Source organism: Poromitra crassiceps, assembly GCF_964638095.1.
Source record: "Poromitra crassiceps genome assembly, chromosome: 7".
Classification (NCBI taxonomy): Eukaryota; Metazoa; Chordata; class Actinopteri; order Beryciformes; family Melamphaidae; genus Poromitra; species Poromitra crassiceps.
Window position 1 is genome coordinate 24,146,181 of NC_139628.1, and position 15,000 is coordinate 24,161,180.

At 42.8% G+C, this 15,000-nt stretch overlaps 1 protein-coding gene across 1 annotated transcript in view; it reads left to right on the forward strand.

Moving 5' to 3' along the window:
• Window positions 1-1,224: 1,224 nt before the first annotated feature.
• LOC310779476 (vascular cell adhesion protein 1-like) overlaps window positions 1,225-15,000 on the forward strand; it is a 30,015-nt gene continuing 16,239 nt past the window's right edge. The window contains exons 1-4 of the mRNA XM_083640008.1: window positions 1,225-1,396; window positions 4,742-4,795; window positions 12,772-13,047; window positions 13,736-14,062. Of these exons, the coding sequence (XP_083496134.1) occupies window positions 1,357-1,396; window positions 4,742-4,795; window positions 12,772-13,047; window positions 13,736-14,062 (697 nt within the window). The 5' untranslated portion in view covers window positions 1,225-1,356. The remainder of the gene's footprint in view (window positions 1,397-4,741; window positions 4,796-12,771; window positions 13,048-13,735; window positions 14,063-15,000) is intronic.

Sequence of the window (15,000 nt, forward strand, 5' to 3'; positions counted from 1 at the left end):
GCCTATCTGATGCTTGCAGTGCAGCGCATCAAATGAGCCGCGTCAATTAACGATAATAACGGGAGTCTTGCGCAGCAGCAGAATGATGTATTCGCGCAGATTTTCAGTCCTAAATATCAAACATGTTTGATATGATCGGGACGGCCCCGATGAGGCTGTGAGCAGATCGGGAGGGTTAAGATTGGATCTGCAAACAGCTCACACTACAAGATAATCGGTGCCGAACGTCGGGCCCGACCAAGCTTGGCAAGCTGCCAGGCCAGATTTCTCCTCCGATTCTCGGGAGGGGTAAATCGGGCATAAATCGGCCCGAAAATCCTGTAGTGTGAGCCAGCCTTTACGTTGAGAGGCAGCTGGATTCATCACACAACAAATCCATCTTGCCACGCTCCAATCTATTGGTTTGAATCTGAAGCACCGGTGGTTCACACCAATCAGCATCCAGAGGCGGCTATGGGCGGGGCTTTGGTGCGACGCCAGCGAGAGCGAACCCGTGATAGACGTGATGGACAGACGGTTCATCATCCAATCACCTTTGAAAGTGCCTGCCCTTTGAAACGGCTTGCCGACGACTCGTTCCCCCGATGGTTATGTGAAAACAAATACCACTTCTGCTTGAGTTTCCACTGCTGAGGTTTTGTAACCTTTGATGTGAAGCAGCAGATTTGGAACGCTAAGACAGCATCCTGTAGAGCTGCGGTGGATGACTCACTTCCTGAAGACTGAGAGAGAGAGAGAGAGAGAGCGAAGAGAGAAGAGAGAGAGAGAGAGAGAGAGAGAGAGAAAAGAGAGAGGTATTGAGAGAGAGATAGATGGAGGTAAAGAGATATTGAAAAAGAGCAGGGAGCGAGGGGGAAGTGAGGGTAGAGAGACCAAGATAATTGTATAATTGAGGGAGAGGGAGAGAGAGGTGGAGGTAGAGAAAGGGAGACTGAGAGTGGGGACTGGGGAGAGAGGGGGGGGGGGGTTAGGGTTGACATAGCCTACTGATAAAGAAAAGGGAGAGCCAAGCAAATAAGGTAGAGAGACACCAAGAAAGAGTGCAAGAAAAAGAGAGAAAGAGCTGTAGAGAGAGAGAGAGAGAGAGAGAGAGAGAGAGAGAGAGAGAAGAGGTCAAAATATATATATGAGGGAGGCAGGGCTAGCGAGAGAGTGGTTGGGAGGTCGAGAGATACTGAGAAAGAGTGGCGTGAGAGAGAGAGCAGCAAAAAGAGCAGAGAGAGAGAGGAAGTGAGTCAGAGGGAGAGGAAGAGAAGACGAGAGTAGAGAAAGTTGGATGGATGCTCGTCCACCATCTTTGAGAAACTAAATTTGAGAGAGAAAGAGACACAGGTAGAGTGATAGAGAGACCCCACGATGAAGATCTGCAGCCTCCTCCTCTTCTTCACATCCTTTGGTAAGTTGACTTTAATTCGCGGCAGCTGATATGAAACCCTGAATCATTTGACCTGTCAGTGTCTCTCACACCTGATGCCTCGCTGCCCTAGGAGCAGCAGTGTTGAGCAGTAACTTACAGGAACGTATTACAGTTACATCTGTAATTGTATTACTTTTTCCCCAATAACTAGTAATGTAAGGGATTACAACTTACAAAAGTAATTAGAGTTACTTTCTCCAGCGCTAAAAAGGTGTGGCGATCGCTCTGGCTATGCGAAACTGCAAGGGAGACGTATCCAAACCACATCCAGGTTTATCCGGCTGCAGCAGACAGAGAGAGACAACAGAATAGAGAGCAGAGGAGAAGAGAAAATACATGTTTAACATAGAAGAGAAAAGCTGTTTTATTCAAGCAGGCAGTCAGGCTCTTTCCAGGCCGCCATTTAACCTTTAAGGCAGGGGTGTCAAAGACATTTTAGTCCACGGGCCACATCGGATCCAATTTGGTCTGAAGTGCGCCAGACAAAGAAAAGCAATCCATAATAACTTATAAAGTCTAATAACCTTAACTTATCAAGTGTAATAACCTACAGTATGTAGTGTAAAGATTAGGCCTACAGGTATTTTAAGAACATGTTTTTAAATAAGGTTGTCTCAGCTACTAGGCTATAGGCCTATCGTATAAAATCTACTGTCTGTAACTGTGCATTACAATTGACAGCAACTGTGCAATTCTTCTCTATATTCTAGGGTAATTTGTTTATTTGTTTATTATAATGGCTCCCCATTAGCTGACGGCTAGACGACAGCTAGTCTTCCTGGGGTGCACCACAACAATACACGTACTGTAACACAACAGACAAGCAATGAAACAAAATACAAAATAAAAATCCAAGAAAGAAAAAGAAAAAATAATAAAAAGCTAATCTAAAATCAAGACAAATCAATATAGCATGCTCAGTAATGAAAATAGTTTTACATTTATTTAGTAATGAATAAGAAAACATGAATAGGGTACTTGACATTGTAACTTGCTCCTGAAACCTTAGCCTTCACAATTGTGTCAATATTAGGTGTCAGATGCTGAGCGTGAAGAATGTCATGCTTTCAAAAATGGAATCATCAGATTTACATTGTGTTATGATTTGGAACGGATTTCTTTTCTGGTGGTTTTGGTGAAAAAAACTTGGAACTGCTTTACACACCAAAGTCAAGGAGGTCGAGGAAACTGATCGAAATACAAAAATAAATTAAATAAATATTAATATTATATATATATATATATATACTAATATTTATTTATTATTTAAATAAATTATTTATAAAAAATGAATTGGTTGTTTTCTAGAGGCAAACTTGCTGCTGCCTTGCTAGCTAATGGTTTTGTAGCTTAAAAACGCAGGGCACATCATCTCCAGAGTCTAATGCATGACGACTTCATGACATCTAGGAATTTTGCGCGCTTCCGGCGCAAAATTTCATCATGCAATTGCCCCACCAATTTTATCCAGGCCCACCCAATTTTATCCAGGCCCACCCATAATTGAATTTCTGCCTACGCCCCTGATTGGAAAGTGACTTTCAAATTACCAATGCTTTTCAAAACAGATTTTTCTATAAGAGGTCTTCTAATTTACGGGACTTTCTAGTGAAGTCAGATTTGCCCAAAAGGCCCACCCATTTTCTTTCTCATTCTAATATGCCTATAGTGGTAATTGTCTTTGTCATAATTGCGTACTTATTGTTATGCCATGCTCAAGGGAAATCATTTCACTCATCCTAAGTCTGCTGCTGACATTTTGGTTAGAGGCAGGATCACTTGTAACACCATGCTGACATGTTGTTTACCTGTTGAAATGTCCATGTAATTTATACTATGTAGGCAAAACAAAATGTGAGTTAAAAAGCAGAATCTGTGATATCACAAATGTTCTATGCAACCATGATGAGAAATCATCAGTTGCTAGACATGTGAATAGCCTGAAACACAGTTTGTGTGACCTGCATTATATGGTCATTGAAACAGTGAATATGCCACATAGAGCAACAGAGATTTAAAAAAAATCCTCCTTCAGAGAATTTACAGTAATTACAAAACAGTAATGAGGGTTTCCGACTTCCACGATTGGAAGTTGGAAACCCTCATTAGGGTTTCGCTTGCACCTGTGTTTACCCTGCCTTTTTGACACAAAATGGCCCCTGTGAAAAATATCTATTATGAGACACCTGTGAATCACCTGTGTCTTATTGCCATTTCACACGCTGAAGAAGGCCTGCTGTCCGAAACTTCCGTGTGGCAATGAAAAGTATTCAACTTGGAGTGTTGTCCTTCTCCTTTATAGATCCTGAGCTTGAACAATTGGAATGGACTTCTCAGTGCGATTTTCACACCTTGCAAACTAAGTGTTCTGGCCTCTGGGTCGTATGTTTGACACCCCTGCTTTAACATCTTAATGGATTTAGATGGCGATATCAGAGTGTATTAATTACAGAATATACAAGTTTCTAGTTAGCCTATTGTTTGGTTATTTAAATATGTTGTACTAAATATGGATATATAGCGGTAGATATTTGTAAATAAGTATAAGAATAGGAAAAAATAAGTGCAATTTGGTCAACTGATGAATTAGCTTGAATGACCTGGAATGAGAAATTAACTTCTGTACTTTTAAATTGTTCTCATTGTTTGTTTCCTGCCTGCTCATGTCTTCACATCCCCCCCCACACACACACAAACACACACACACACACACACACACACACACACACACACACACACACACACACACGCACACACACACACACACACACACACACACACACGCACACACGCACACACACACGCACGCACGCACGCACGCATGCATGAAACGATGCAGCGTTACTGAGAATAAACACTGTGACCACAAGGCCAACTGCCACCAGTAGAGACAAAAATCTCTTATTTTCAGAGAAGAGAAGGGTTCCTCTCTGTTTCGCTGTAAAAAAAAAAAAAAAAAAAAAAACTAACTAAACTTTACCACTATTCCTTCAGAAGTTGTAGCTGTCATATACTGTGTTGCATAGTTGATTTCTCTATTGCTGACAAACATGTGTTATTGTAAGTCGCTTTGGATAAAAGCGTCTGCCAAATGACGTAATGTAATGTAATGTAATGTAATGTAAATACATGTGTTAGTTTACATCACTGTCTGATGCTGCATAAAACACAGTGATGATCATAAATAAAACAATCAGCTTAGAAAAGGAGAGTAGACCTAAACTCTAGTTGAGAAATGAAAACCTCTCTCTCTCTCTCTCTCTCTCTCTCTCTCTCTGCCTACCTGTATCTCTCTCCCTCTTCCTCTCTCTTCCTCTCTCTCAGGTGTCATAGCTGTCAGAGGACAGGGTCCTACACCATCTGGTGCATCAGATGAAGGTACGTTGATGGCTGCTCGGTTAGTGTGTGTAGAGTTCTCTTGTTGCTGTTGTTGTGTTGTTGTTGTTGTTTTGTTGTTGTAGCTGTCACACTGTGTCATTTTGTAGTGTTGTGCTGTTGTGTGTTGCCGTGTGCCTGTCCTGTTGGGATGTTTTGTCATCGTGTGGTGTGTCATGTTGTGTTGTTGGGCTGTAGTGCGGTGGTTTTCAAAGTGGCGGCCAAGGGGCACTAAGGGGGCCTCAGCAAATGAATGGAAATGCTTTAAAATAATCTTTATGGGGAAGGAAATGATTCAGTTATATTTGTTAATACTACAGTATAATAAATAAGGAATATAATATCTTGTTTATTATATTTTACAATTATATTTAGTGTACTATTAACAAATATAATTGAATCTTTCCCTTCCACATAAAAATCATATTTGACATGCACATCTGTCTAATTGCCTGCCAGGCAAAACATCATCACATTCATTGTCATTTCCCCCTGGTGTGGGTAATACAGTCTGACTGACTCTGGAACAATGTTTATAACGGAAAACAGAAATAATGAATATGAAGAAGTGAGAAAAGATTTTAGATACAAATGTAATTATTAGGTTATTACGTTAATAAAAGTAAGGAAATATATTCTGAGCTTGTATGGATGTGATTTTTGACATTTACTATAGTATTGTCAATGGGTTTCTTTCTTCTTGCAATAGGGGGGCACGGGCAAAGGCTAATGCTATTTGGGGGGGTGGGGGGTTTGGCATGGGAACGTTTGGGAACCCCTGCTGTAGTGCATTGTTCCATTGTGTGAGTGCTTTGTATTGTGTTGTTGTGTAGCATAGTTGCTTTGTTTTGCATTGTTGTGTTGTTATATTGCATTGTTGCATGTCTTTGTGTTGGGTTGCATTGTGGCTTTGTGTTGTTGCATTGCATTGTTGCATGTCGTTGTGTTGTGTTGCATTGTGGCTTTGTGTTGTTGCATTGCATTGTTGCATGTCGTTGTGTTGTGTTGCATTGTGGCTTTGTGTTGTTGCATTGCATTGTTGCATGTCGTTGTGTTGCGTTGCATTGTTGCTTTGTGTTGTTGCATTGCATTGTTGCATGTCGTTGTGTTGTGTTGCATTGTGGCTTTGTGTTGTTGCATTGCATTGTTGCATGTCGTTGTGTTGCGTTGCATTGTGGCTTTGTGTTGTTATATTGCATTGTTGCATGTCGTTGTGTTGCGTTGCATTGTTGCTTTGTGTTGTTGCATTGCATTGTTGCATGTCGTTGTGTTGTGTTGCATTGTGGCTTTCTGTTGTTGCATTGCATTGTTGCATGTCGTTGTGTTGTGTTGCATTGTGGCTTTGTGTTGTTGCATTGCATTGTTGCATGTCGTTGTGTTGTGTTGCATTGTGGCTTTGTGTTGTTGCATTGCATTGTTGCATGTCGTTGTGTTGCGTTGCATTGTTGCTTTGTGTTGTTATATTGCATTGTTGCATGTCGTTGTGTTGCGTTGCATTGTTGCTTTGTGTTGTTGCATTACATTGTTGCATGTCATTGTGTTGCGTTGCATTGTTGCTTTGTGTTGTTGCATTACATTGTTGCATGTCATTGTGTTGCGTTGCATTGTTGCTTTGTGTTGTTGCATTGCATTGGTGCATGTCATTGTGTTGCGTTGCATTGTTGCTTTGTGTTGTTATATTGCATTGTTGCATGTCGTTGTGTTGCGTTGCATTGTTGCTTTGTGTTGTTGCATTGCATTGTTGCATGTTGTTGTGGATTGTATTTCGTGTGCAAAACATCTGGGAAGTGTTTAGTACAGTCTATGGCAGTGATCTGTGTTGACAGAAGATGGCACAGAATGATCGCATTCGCAACATCTCAATTTAGAGCAACTGGTTGTTGTTGTTGTTGTTGTTGTTGTTGTTGTCGTCGTCATGTTCCATTGTGTGCTGTTCTGTAGTGTTGTCCTGTTGTGTTGCGTACGTTGTTTTGTTTTTTCTGTCATAATTGCGTCGTGTTTGTTTTGCAGTGTGTGGTGCTGTGTTGTCATGTCATGTATCTACTCTCCATGGCAACAGCCCCCCATCCTGCATCTGTCCTGGGGCCACACATTTATACTGTATTACCTAATTGAGAGATGGGAGGAGGAAGCGCTGCGTGGCTCCTTGGTAAAATCACTGAAACAGGTGCTCTTTGGTGTGGGTGCAGAGAAGCATGAGTCAAAAGTTCAAGTGGGATCCTTGCGCAGGTTAAAAAAAAAGGAGTGGAGAGCAGGAGAACTTCAAGACAATAATCCAAGGCAATAACTGTTTCAGAAGTAATAATTAAAAAGCCTTCATTGTGGCACGGCTAACAAAGTTAAAAACAGAGACCGAGGCGTTTCAGCTCCGCAGAGCCTTCATCAGGGTAGAGGCCCAACACAAGAATGCATACACATATATAGTGACATCACTCAGCAATCAGTGAGTAGACCTCCCAGACACACCTGTGTCTCACAGAGAACCTGCATCAACAATCATTGTGGACAATAATGCATAAATACATGATGTGGATGCTATACAAAGTAAAGAAGATCCATAATCAAGTTAAAAACAAATATGCTGGTCCCTATCGTTGCATCGGCGCTGTTTCTAGGCTGAGCGCCTGGCGCAGCCCAAATCAGTGGGCGTGGACCAGCGCACTTGATATCTTGGTCTTGGCGCTAGACGCAGCCTCAACCATTACAACCACGCCTTTTAAGCGTAAAATTATGCACCGTCATGCTCATTGGATAACTGCAATAAACGAATCGCACGCTTGCCTTTTTAGCTCCAATTCCAGTGATCCCGCAAAACCAGACGAAAGCCAAACGCTCTGCCCCCCCCCCCCCCCCTCCCTTCATCCAGTCTGTCTGTCTGCATTATAGGCTATTATTCCATATTATTATGCTTCTCAAACCAATCTAACTGCAGTTTCAATACTGCAAGCATGTAAATACGCTACACTATAGCAAGATCAAAGTGAAAATAATGTTCTAAATGCATCAGCTAGAAAAATATAGCCTATTAGATTGGTGAAAGTTTGTCCAGAAAGATATAATTTTCTCTCGCCTGCTGCAGGAAGGATGATGCACATAAATATAGCCTACATTATGTAAAGTCATTGCATAAATGTGTTTTTATTGTAAAACTAAATGTGGAGTAGGGCCAAGTTATTGGAGCGGACATCACAGTATAGCAGATGACAGTAGAAGCTTCCTAAGCGCGTCCGCTGTCACTTACCTAAATCACGTTAAATCCACAGGGTATATATAGGCTTAAGAGGACATATATGTTTCACATAGGGTGGTGTTTCATTTCGATGTTTTATTTGGTCCAATATTGAAATGTTCTACAATTGCAGGTTGTCTTACCATTACACATTATTTTAGATCTACCTTTTATATCTATTTCGGCTCATTTGGTTGCTATTTAGTAGCGAAATGGAGGACCCAATTGCATGCTGGGACAGGGACATTCACAGGCAGTAAACTTACAACTGCTATTTCCTATGGGAAGCTGGGTGCTGCTATGTGTTGTGTCTGTCTGAGCGAGGGAGTCAGAGAGAGAGAGAGAAGGGTGACAGAGAAGAGGCAGAAGAGCACTGGCGCACTGAATAGGCCTGGTTTCAGAGAGAGACAGAGAAGGGTGACAGGGGAGAGGCAGAAGAGCACTCCTTGACACTGGCGCACTGAATAGGCCTGCTTTTCAAAGGCGCAAATCGCTAAATGTACGCCAGCTCGGAAGATAGCAGTACGCCGGTATTTAGCGCCGACACGCCCACTTTGGCCCATTCTGGGACTGCGCCACGCCCATTCGGCCTAAAGCGCATTTGGCAGCGTAAAGCCATATTGATATCGTCCCAAAACAGGCGCAAGGCACGTTTTTTTGCGTTTAAGGCCCGTTTTAGCGCCGAAGGCCTGTGGGAGAATAGGGCCCAATATTTTTTTTTCTGCAAGTGGGACCAGTGCTAAAAGCAATGCCCACAGACTAGAGGTAGTAGGAGGAATCACAATCCCAACCTGACAGGGAGAACTATATACAATCAACAATTATACAGCCTACAAACATGAGGCAATAGAATATATAATATTTATATTTACCTGTTCATACGTCCTACCTCAAAATAAGTCTAAAGTAATTGTGTAAGCATTGTGGGAACTCGTTTGGCAATGGCTGGAATGTAACGGACCTTCATGTAGCTTTACGCAAGACTCGTCTGGTCTTAAACTAGCTTAATGCAACTCGTCTCACTACTGGTCCTCTGCAGACGGGGGGGTGGGAGGTGGGGGGGGGGGGGGGTTTAGGAGCTTCTGCGTGATGCTGTGTGTACTCTCCTGCGGCCGGTTGCACCAACTGGTCTTACACTGGTCTTAAGCTAAGTTGGTCGTAACTTTACGACCTAACAGCTACGCCGGTTGCACCAAGACGACTTAAGCCTTATTTTCACTAAGACCAGGCGTAACTCCTACGCCTCGTCAGGAGGAGGCGTAGCAGAGATCTCCGCGGAGACCTTTTTGACCGTCATCGTCGTAACACCGCCAGTTCGCCGTCTTTGAAAGCACGACGTTAGATTATAACTAACTAGTTGTGTGGCTTAGCCTTCCCAAATGTTGCCATTACTTTTTTAGAATGTAATACATAGAATTGGGAACATTACATTCAATTTCATTCAGACTCCCTGACACTAATCGCCGCCGCCATTTTCCCCCGGGGCTTCCACAGGAGGAGGGGGGTGGGAGGAGGGAGGGTGTAGTGACGCACATACAGTAGTGGGTGACGGCGCGAGGCACATGTGGGCCAATCAGAGGGCATTCCCCGACAATTCACATGAACGCGCATTGCTACGACCAGCGTAGTTAAGACCAGAGTAAGCCGTGTTGGTGCAACAGGCGTAAATCCACTCTAAAGACTGGTCTTAACTAAGACCGACGTAGGAGTTACGACCAGGCATAGTTAAGACCAGTTGGTGCAACCGGCCCCAGGTCTCCTTTCCAGGACGCCATTCTTCTTCAAAGCCCTTTGGTCTAGGAATGTGCAAACGGACAGCTCACCCTAAAATCCAAATGCCTATTTTTCCTCTCACATCTAGTGCCATTTATCCCTCTACAGTAGATCGGTTTGTGTTAGTTGCCTGAGTTTTGGAGATATCAGTCATAGGCATTTCTGCCTTCTCTCCAATACAATGGAACTGGATGGCACTCGGCTTGTGTTGCTCAAAGCGCCGGAAAAATGCATTTGAAAAAGTCAACTGCAATGTAATAATAATGACCTGGTTACTCAAGATAATCCACAGACCTTGTTGTGAGCAGTTTCATGTAGGAACTATTTTCTTTGGACCTAACTACACCCTCTAGCTGCTAGTAGCAGTAGCTAGAGGCTAACGCACACATGGGCAAAATGCGGCCCCAGGGCCGGACCTGGCCCCTGGACCATCTCAATCCGGCCCCCAACGTCCTCAAAGAAAAACAAAACGACCTCCAAAAACTCAATAAAAGGCAGAATTATGTTAATAAATCTCATCTGCTACAGCCATTGGATTTGTATCACTATTATATCAGGAGATTAACAAGAAATTACCAATCACAACAGGAGAGAGGGCTAAAAATAGGGAGACTCCCGTGAAAATCAGGAGTGTTGCCAGGTATAATCTCCAATGTGTGGCCCTTCGCTTACTTGATGTAAGTCAGTATGGCCCTCTGGAAAAAAAATGTTGCCCACCCCTGGGCTAACGCAACAGCTAGCTAGCAGCTAGTGGGAGTAGTTTGGTCGAAAAAGAAAATAGTTCAGATTATCCTGCTCACAATAAATATGTGTATTATCTTGAGTAACCGGGTCATGATTTCTGGAAAGAGACAATGCTGTTGATTTTTCCAAATTTATCTTCTGGGCGCTTTGAGCACCACAAGCCGAGTGCCATCCAGTTCCATTGTATTGGAGAAAAGGCAGACATCTACCCAAAAACTCAAAACACAAAATGCTCGAGATGGATAAATAGCACTACAGGTGAGAGGGGAAATATGCATTTTGGATTTTAGGGTGAGCTGTCACTTTAAGGCCTTAATTGATTAATTTCTCTAATTTCAACAAACATTTAAGGGAACCTGCAGATGCTCAAGCGTGATATCAAAGAGGATTAATGACATGTTTCCCCGTGTTGTTAAAGTGTCATTTGGTTAATTAAAGATGGATTACTATGAAATGTGCTATATTGTAAATGTATAGGCTATACAGTCTATGAAAGTATACGAATAGAAAAACTAAGTGCACATTGCTCAACAGATGAATTGACTGGAATGAGGAAGCCACTTCTGTAAATGTAATTGTTCTCAGTTTCTTGTCGCCCTCTTCTGCGAATATCTTCACACCATCCGACACACACACGCACACACACACGCACGCACACACACACACACACACACACACACACACACACACACACACACACACACACACAGCCCTCTCTTCTTCACACGTACCGATGCAGCCATTGCAGTAGAGACAATAGTGTTATATTTCCCAGAGAAGGGCGTGTTTCTGTTGTGTTTCCTTGTGAAACACATCTAGTCTGTAACCACTGTGATGTTTAGATCAGAAAGAATAGTTACTATCATGTGCACGCCATGTGCATTAGGCACAAACGCACGGACGCACATGTGTGAGCATGGGCATAGGTTGCCCCATAAGTGACGCTAGCCTAGCACTCTCATACTAGCGTCACACTCAGGTCCATAAGGCTGTTCAAAACGTTCTCCTACCCGTCTCCGACATCCGATTGCAGATCCGAAGATATGATAGTCCTCCTACGGAAGCCAGTAATTTAGCCGGGGCGGTTAAAATGATACTGCTGCGTGAAACAACCGTTTAAAAGCAGTCTTTCCACAGCCTGTGCCGTATTTAGGAGAGGAGACGCTTCCTAGTGCCGACAGGAACCTTGGGAGTTTTAGTATTTCATGACATGTTTTGCTTCCCAGGTGCGCTGGATTTGCGTTGATCACTGACTGACGTCTCCATGTGAATGCATGTGTTTGCTCACCGCGTGCAAGCGGTGCACCATGATAGTGAGATCAAACACACCCTGCTGTAAATTCAGCACAGGTTGTGGGTTAGGCAAAGGTCCAGTACCCCATCGGGCTTGTCATCCAGAACGAGTTGGGAAGTACGGTAGTACCACCAAGGGGATGGTAGTATCACCCGGCGGGGACTCCACACCGAAAGGGGCTTTCAACCGCGGTCTCCAGAGGAGGAGACCCAGGGGTCTTCAAGCCTCAATCCCACGCCCCTAACCCAAAACCGGGCTGGTGCTGCCGTCCCCTGGGTGGTACTACCGTACGTCCCAACTCGTTCTGGATGACGAGCCCGACGGCGTACTTGACCAGAACAGGTGCAGAGTGCTTTTTCAACGGTCTTGCCCGTGGTGCGTTCCCAAAAACGCTCAAGGCTCCGGGGTGCGTTACCTCAACCAAAAGGGCTGCAATGGCTGCAAAACGCTTTCCGCTGCCTCAAGATGGCACTGCACCAACATTGTGTCTGACCACGCCTCATTTTAAGACCAACACACACACATGGGCGCACAGATGAGTGCAAGTACATTTTGTTATTTAAACAACATCAGCACTGGGCCTGAAAATAACAACTATGTCGGTTGGAAAATATATGACACTTGCTCTTGCTCTAGGTGTGAGATAGGGCCCTGAAACTGTTTCATACAAGATGTCAAATCTACCAAATCTACAACGCATTAGAGATCTACAAAACCCAGTTGTAGGTACAGGTAAGTAATATAAGTCACAACACATACAGTCACATTCAAGTCTAAGACCAGCTCTGTCTTTATGCAACTGGCCCCTGGACCGATGGATAGGGGGGCTGTTACCATGGTTACCACTGTATGACATGACAACACAGCACAACACGACACACTGCAAGGCGACTTCTTTGTTGACCCTGGCCCGTATTGTGCCGTGCTGTGTCCCTGCAGGGCCTGTGAGCGCCCCCTGTCTGATCGAGCTGAGCCCGCCCAGCGTGGTGGTGAGATACGGGGCCTCCGTCTCAGTCAACTGCAGCACATCGGCCACAGAGCCCTACGCCAGCATGGGCTGGGAGTCCACCTCCGGAAGCACAGGCCCGCAAGAAGATGTCAAGTCTGTTCCTTGGACAGTAGAAGCTCTGGAAGACTGGAATGTAGCACCCAAATGCTACGTTAATGTGTCTGATGGCGGCCAGTGTTTTAAAGACCTTTCAGTCACCGTCTACAGTGAGTAGCCCACCACACCACTTCATTTATTATTACCAATAAGAAGAAGAAGAAGAACAACAACAACAACAACAACAACAACAATAATAATAATAATAATAATAATAATAATAATAATAATAATAATAATAATATTTGTGTACCACTTTTCAATACAGTTAACAAAGTGCTTCACAGCAGTGATTATAAACACAATCAGTGAATAGAAATCACAATAAACAGAAGAAAATATAATAATATATAATTAGGGGTGTCACGATACACTCAGTTCACGATACGATATGATACACGATATTGGGTTCACAATAACGATACGATACGATATTTTAACAATACTTTTTTGTGATCGATTTGTAAGTTGAGGGGGCATCCTCCACGCTAATTTGAGTAATTTCATCATTTTCATCCTCCGTGTCTGTAGGCTAACGTCCCTCGTCTGCTCAAACAAAGCAATGAAAAGGAGAGCGAGCATGCAATCAGCTGCAGATCAGTGCCACCATGTTCAGCTTCTTTTTCTCGCGATATGAGATTTCATCTAAACGATACATATTGTCACGTTTTGATATCGCGATATATTGTGGGACGATATATTGTGACATCCCTATATATAATATAATATGTGTGAAAAATGTGTGAAAAATAATTTTGTCACTATTTAAGTTCAACTTTTTTCTTTCTTTTTGTACAGAAATGCCTGACAGTGTGTCCATCTCTCCCCCGGGTCACATGGGCCCGATGATGGAGGGCACAGAGTACGTGATGCAGTGCAACATTGTTGCTGTCGCTCCAGTGAAGAACCTCTCTGTCACATGGTACAAAGGAGATGACGTCATCCATACTGAGTCACATGACGGCCCGAGCAAAACACCAGAGAATGTGTCATCTACCTTCAACTTCACCGCACAAAGAGGTGACAGCGGTGTCCAGGTCTTCTGTGAGGCAAAGCTCTACCTGGGACCATCAGGACCAATTCCTCCTATGATGAAATCAAACCCATATGAACTGACTGTACAGTGTGAGTTTCTAGCCCCCTCTTATAACATAACATATTATTATTATAATGTTATTATATTAACATAACATTATATATATATATATATATATATATATATATATATATATATATATATATATATATATATATATATATATATATATATATATATATATAATCATAATCATAATCGTAATTTATTTATTTTTTAAAGATTTTAACACTCGGCTAAAAAGAATGACATTTTGGTTTGCATCCAAACATCACCAGTTGTAATGAGTGCAACAGGAAGTGACTCTGGCAAATAAATGCACACAAAAAGGTCAAATGACAACTACATTGCATGAGGTGTTGAAGTCACATGACTTGTCGAGATGTACCCTACTTAAAATATATATATATATATATATATATACAGGTATATATATATATCTCCAACAGGTCCGCTACAGTATATTGTGTAGGGTTAAACTTTAATGACGTTTAGCGGACAATAACATAGTGGGAACTTGCCATTATGTTACTCGGATGTTGTTGTGGAATGCTCTTTGGACATTACAGGAACGTTTGGGAAAAGTCCTCTAATCTAGACATCCTGACTCCCTATTGTATTTGGTCAGATTATTATACTTCGCACATTGTAATTGGCTCAAGCTCAGCATGTTATTGGTCAAAAGTTTTCAAATTTGGCATACAAAGCGCCGCCCTAATTGCAGTGGCGTGCCTGACCAAGTTGGTGCCCTAGGCAAGATTTTTGCTGGTGCCCCCCCCCCCCCCCCCCACTGCAGTGCAGGCTCAGAATGGTCCTTCCCCAGTGGCGCTGGAAGTACTTTTAGGTAGAGGGTGCTGTAAGGAAGCGGCGAAGAAAATTTGACGTTTTTTGGACTTTCATCCATATTTAGAAGAATATTTAATTTTAAATTAACATTAGGATTATACTGTTGTGATGTCATTATTCA